This window comes from Oncorhynchus clarkii, chromosome 7, assembly GCF_045791955.1.
Source record: "Oncorhynchus clarkii lewisi isolate Uvic-CL-2024 chromosome 7, UVic_Ocla_1.0, whole genome shotgun sequence".
In the NCBI taxonomy this organism is placed as follows: domain Eukaryota; kingdom Metazoa; phylum Chordata; class Actinopteri; order Salmoniformes; family Salmonidae; genus Oncorhynchus; species Oncorhynchus clarkii.
The window spans coordinates 78,907,676-78,914,312 of NC_092153.1; the positions used below are offsets into that span (position 1 = coordinate 78,907,676).

Consider the following 6,637-nt stretch of genomic DNA (forward strand, 5'->3'; position numbering starts at 1 on the left):
AACACAACATTCTGGTTCCATTATATTCTACAAAACAACATTCTGGTTCCATTATATTCTACAACACAACATTCTGGTTCCATTATATTCTACAACACAACATTCTGGTTCCATTATATTCTACAACACAACATTCTGGTTCCATTATATTCTACAAAACAACATTCTGGTTCCATTGTATTCTACAACACAACATTCTGGTTCCATTATATTCTACAAAACAACATTCTGGTTCCATTATATTCTACAACACAACATTCTGGTTCCATTATATTCTACAAAACAACATTCTGGTTCCATTGTATTCTACAACACAACATTCTGGTTCCATTATATTCTACAAAACAACATTCTGGTTCCATTATATTCTACAACACAACATTCTGGTTCCATTATATTCTACAACACAACATTCTGGTTCCATTATATTCTACAAAACAACATTCTGGTTCCATTATATTCTACAACACAACATTCTGGTTCCATTATATTCTACAACACAACATTCGGTTTCCATTATATTCTACAACACAACATTCTGGTTCCATTATATTCTACAACACAACATTCGGTTTCCATTATATTCTACAACACAACATTCTGGTTCCATTATATTCTACAACACAACATTCTGGTTCCATTATATTCTACAACACAACATTCTGGTTCCATTATATTCTACAACACAACATTCTGGTTCCATTATATTCTACAAAACAACATTCTGGTTCCATTATATTCTACAACACAACATTCTGGTTCCATTATATTCTACAACACAACATTCTGGTTCCATTATATTCTACAACACAACATTCTGGTTCCATTATATTCTACAAAACAACATTCTGGTTCCATTGTATTCTACAACACAACATTCTGGTTCCATTATATTCTACAAAACAACATTCTGGTTCCATTATATTCTACAACACAACATTCTGGTTCCATTATATTCTACAACACAACATTCTGGTTCCATTATATTCTACAAAACAACATTCTGGTTCCATTATATTCTACAAAACAACATTCTGGTTCCATTGTATTCTACAACACAACATTCTGGTTCCATTATATTCTACAAAACAACATTCTGGTTCCATTATATTCTACAACACAACATTCTGGTTCCATTATATTCTACAAAACAACATTCTGGTTCCATTATATTCTACAACACAACATTCTGGTTCCATTATATTCTACAACACAACATTCTGGTTCCATTATATTCTACAACACAACATTCTGGTTCCATTATATTCTACAAAACAACATTCTGGTACCATTGTATTCTACAACACAACATTCTGGTTCCATTATATTCTACAAAACAACATTCTGGTTCCATTATATTCTACAACACAACATTCGGTTTCCTTTATATTCTACAACACAACATTCTGGTTCCATTATATTCTACAACACAACATTCTGGTTCCATTATATTCTACAACACAACATTCTGGTTCCATTATATTCTACAAAACAACATTCTGGTTCCATTGTATTCTACAACACAACATTCTGGTTCCATTATATTCTACAAAACAACATTCTGGTTCCATTATATTCTACAACACAACATTCTGGTTCCATTATATTCTACAAAACAACATTCTGGTTCCATTATATTCTACAACACAACATTCTGGTTCCATTATATTCTACAACACAACATTCTGGTTCCATTATATTCTACAACACAACATTCTGGTTCCATTATATTCTACAAAACAACATTCTGGTACCATTGTATTCTACAACACAACATTCTGGTTCCATTATATTCTACAAAACAACATTCTGGTTCCATTATATTCTACAACACAACATTCGGTTTCCATTATATTCTACAACACAACATTCTGGTTCCATTATATTCTACAACACAACATTCTGGTTCCATTATATTCTACAACACAACATTCTGGTTCCATTATATTCTACAAAACAACATTCTGGTTCCATTATATTCTACAAAACAACATTCTGGTTCCATTATATTCTACAACACAACATTCGGTTTCCATTATATTCTACAACACAACATTCGGTTTCCATTATATTCTACAACACAACATTCTGGTTCCATTATATTCTACAAAACAACATTCTGGTTCCATTATATTCTACAACACAACATTCGGTTTCCATTATATTCTACAACACAACATTCTGGTTCCATTATATTCTACAACACAACATTCTGGTTCCATTATATTCTACAACACAACATTCTGGTTCCATTATATTCTACAAAACAACATTCTGGTTCCATTATATTCTACAACACAACATTCGGTTTCCATTATATTCTACAAAACAACATTCTGGTTCCATTATATTCTACAACACAACATTCGGTTTCCATTATATTCTACAACACAACATTCTGGTTGCAAGTTCCACACAGGCAAACAGATAGGACCAGACAGTGTTATCATACATCATTTTTTGGCCCATCCGCCAGACAGAGTTAATCGATGCGTTCCTTGTTGGTTGTGAGTGAGTGCCAGATAGATAACTTTTGGTTTGAAGAATTGAAGACGGACTCCACCGGAAAATGTTTTTTGATGTTTGTTATAATAGGATTGTGAGGTAGAGCGGTAGGAGTCAGAGAGTTTGTCAAAAAGTAGAGAATGTCAATCAAATACTCCATCTGACAAAACCCTCTCCTCTGCTACTGTACAAATAAATAAAAAATGTAATTCTACCTACTATACATAGAATAATACTATGATGTTGCAAGCTTCTTAACGTTGGAAATGAAAACATAAAGTAAGCTCCTTTGATGCTTGTCCTAGATGAGCTCTTCTCACACACCCACTGAGATTAAAGTGATCACAGACACACATGGTGACAGATCTACAATGACAACAGGCTATTGTGCAGCTATATAGGAGTCTCGCACGTTGGTGATACTAACCACAGCCACTGTGAAGCACCCATGAGCCTGACAAGCGAGACTACTTGCATGTGAGAATTAATACTACTTTGTTGGTACATTGCTAATTTAGCTGATATTTTATCTGCATTAAATATGCCAGTCATACGTAAATTGAGACTTTTACATGCCCCACTTTCTTTATTCAGAGTCAGACAGCTTTGGATAAAAGCCACTTTTCTAAATAAATTGTCCAGCTAAGGCTAAAGCATAGAAAATACAACTTGCAGAGCAGCTCAACTGTAAATCTCCTAGGGGAAAGCCTTCTTTAAAAGCCAAACAGGTCAGTCAGTAGCCCAAGCGCATAATGCCCAAAGACCAAGACTCTGTGCCTATTTTTAGCATCATCACCCAAGTCCTTAGACATTGTCTCAAATGACACCCTAGTCCCTATATAGTGTACTGCTTTTGACCAGAGCCCCGTGGGGGGATAGGATGCCATTATGGACAGATCCCTTGTTTTAACAAATCTGCCCCTAGTGAAATGGTTCCTCCTACATCAAGGCCTGATTGGCTGATACAGCGTGACTGCGGTTTCAGACAAAATGGCACCTTATTCCCTATGTAGTGCACTAGGTTTGACCAGGGCCCACAGGACAGTAGTGTGTTATGTAGGGGAAATGGTGCCATTTGGGACTCACAGCCTGGGTCAGAGGCTGTTAATGGTGGGTGAGGGGCTGGAGGTCTAGGCACTAGGAAGGGAACATGTATCCATCCACATTGAGTAAGCATGAGGGGCTGAAGGTCTAGCAGAGCTGAAGGAAAATGTTCCTTTGATATAATATACACTGACTGTACAAACCATTAGGAAATAATATTGAGTTGCACCCCTGATTTTGCCCTCAGAACAGTCTCAATTCGTCAGGGCATGGTCACTACAAATGTGTCAAAAGCGTTCCACAGGGATGCTGGCCCATGTTGACTCCGATGCTTCCCACAGTTGTGTCAAGTTGGCTGGATGCCGTTTGGGTGGTGGACCATTGTTGATACACACGGGAAACTGTTGAGAGTGACAAACCCAGCAGTGTTGCAGTTCTTGTCACAAACCGGTGCGCCTGGTACCTACTACCATAACCCGTTCAAAAACACTTCACTATTTTGTCTTGCACATTCACCCTCTGAAAGGCACGCATACACATTCCATGTCTCAATTGTCTTGCTCAATTGAAAGAGCAAGTGTTCCTAATGTTTTGAACACTCAGTGTATGTTTAATGGGCAATAAAGATGTCTAGCCTATTGTAGGCAGAGAACATGTAGTCCAGTCCTCCGTACATGAGCCAGCAGCCTATGGCAGGGTTGACCTCTCTCTCCTGTGCATTCCAGTCGATGAAAGCTCAAGTCAGGGTTGACCTCTCTCTCCTGTGTGTTCCGGTTGATGAAAGCTCCCTCTCTCTCCTGTGTGTTCCGGTTGATGAAAGCTCCCTCTCTCTCCTGTGTGTTCCGGTCGATGAAAGCTCAAGTCAGGGTTGACCTCTCTCTCCTGTGTGTTCCGGTCGATGAAAGCTCCCTCTCTCTCCTGTGTGTTCCGGTCGATGAAAGCTCAAGTCAGGGTTGACCTCTCTCTCCTGTGTGTTCCGGTCGATGAAAGCTCCCTCTCTCTCCTGTGTGTTCCGGTCGATGAAAGCTCAAGTCAGGGTTGACCTCTCTCTCCTGTGTGTTCCGGTCGATGAAAGCTCCCTCTCTCTCCTGTGTGTTCCGGTCGATGAAAGCTCAAGTCAGGGTTGACCTCTCTCTCCTGTGTGTTCCGGTCGATGAAAGCTCCCTCTCTCTCCTGTGTGTTCCGCTCGATGAAAGCTCCCTCTCTCTCCTGTGTGGTCCGGTCGATGAAAGCTCCCTCTCTCTCCTGTGTGGTCCGGTCGATGAAAGCTCAAGTCAGAGTTGACCTCTCTCTCCTGTGTGTTCCGGTCGATGAATGCTCAAGTCAGAGTTGACCTCTCTCTCTCTTCTATCTTGATGTGCTTGCTTGCTTGCCTGTCTCATACCCTCATGGAATACTTTCACAAAAAAAAAAGTCAATAACTCATTGTTCACAAAAGTGAGATCTCACCTGGCAGCCAGTCCTCCTGGTCGTAGGTTGGAGACGCGGGGCTTTCCGTCCTTGTCTGTTCCTCCGGAGATGGTGAGGCCCAAGGTGCTGCCTTCCTTCTTAATCAGCTCTACTATCGTCACACCCCGCAGATCTTCTACCCCAAACACAAACACACACAGCACACACAGACACAGTCAATAATAGTATGGATGTTATAGTAACCAAGCTGTCACAACCACAAGGACACTTAGGCTGCGTTTATACAGGCCGACAAATTCTGATCAGCTGTTTCCCATAATTGTACAAACAATCAGAATTGGCCATAGAACCACAGGAACCACTGAGGTAACATCTGGTTAGTATATATCAGCTCTTCTACCCATAAACACAACCAAGGTTTTAATGGCTATATATTAGCTTAGTGAGCTTTCTCGGCATGTACTGTTGCTCTAATGACTTGGAACAGGAGTTTTTCCAGACCGTCTCCAACACAATCTTTCTCTGCAATCTGCTTCTCGTTTGGCCCAAGAGTCACACTGAACCTCTAGTGAATATTACATATGTAACTCATGGGTATTCACAATGCATGGTACACAAGATAAATAGTGCATCATCTGTTCTTCTCTTATGTGTGGCCCTTAAACGTAAAAGCCCACAGCCTTTGGATAGGTGTAGAGCAGTGGTTCTCCATCCTGATCCTGGGGACCCAAAGCGTTTTTTGTTGTCAACACATTAGGTTGCTGTTACTCACGTCCCTATTGCAGTTTACAGCCCTTCGTATTTGTATTTATTACGGATCCCCCATTAGCTGTTGCCAAGGCAGCAGCTACACTTCCTGGGGTTTTAAAGCGTTTTTGGGTCCCCAGGACCATGATTAAGATCCTCTGGTTTAAAGGAGTAGATGTTGAGAGGAACCAGCCTAAGAACGTGATACAAAAGCGGAGTTGTCTGTTTTGTTCACTAGGAGTCTCGTCCTCAGGATGTAATTGGTGTGTTGTCTGTTTTGTTCACTAGGAGTCCTCAGGATGTAATTGGTGTGTTGTATAGTTTTGTTCACTAGGATGTAAATGGTGTCAGTCATGTAAGAGCGCCAGATGCATAATAGTAATTTAAAGTGAAACAGTGTAGCTACATGTAAAGAAAGTGATTATGAACCCCACAAACGTTGTGACCAGGTGCTACTAATCACCCCAAACAACTACAAACAGGCAGACCTACTCCAAACAACTACAAACAGGTAGACCTACTCCAAACAACCCCAAACAGGTACACCTACAACACTAAACAGGCAGACCTACTCCAAACAACTACAAACAGGCAGACCTACTCCAAACAACTACAAACAGGTAGACCTACTCCAAACAACCCCAAACAGGTACACCTACAACACTAAACAGGCAGACCTACTCCAAACAACTACAAACAGGCAGACCTACTCCAAACAACCCCAAACAGGTAGACCTACTCCAAACAACCCCAAACAGGTAGACCTACTCCAAACAACCCCAAACAGGTACACCTACAACACTAAACAGGTAGACCTACTCCAAACAACCCCAAACAGGTAGACCTACTCCAAACAACCCCAAACAGGTACACCTACAACACTAAACAGGCAGACCTACTCCAAACAACTACAAACAGGCAGACCTACTCC

General features: G+C 40.4%; 1 protein-coding gene across 1 annotated transcript in view; it reads right to left on the reverse strand.

The window, feature by feature from the left end:
• The window catches only part of LOC139412688 (glutamate receptor-interacting protein 2-like), a gene marked incomplete at its 5' end in the record, with an annotated part of 110,889 nt that extends 105,718 nt beyond the window's left edge, over nt 1-5,171 (reverse strand). The window contains one exon of the mRNA XM_071159349.1: nt 4,999-5,171. Within this exon, the coding sequence (XP_071015450.1) occupies nt 4,999-5,171 (173 nt within the window). The remainder of the gene's footprint in view (nt 1-4,998) is intronic.
• Nucleotides 5,172-6,637: the final 1,466 nt, after the last annotated feature.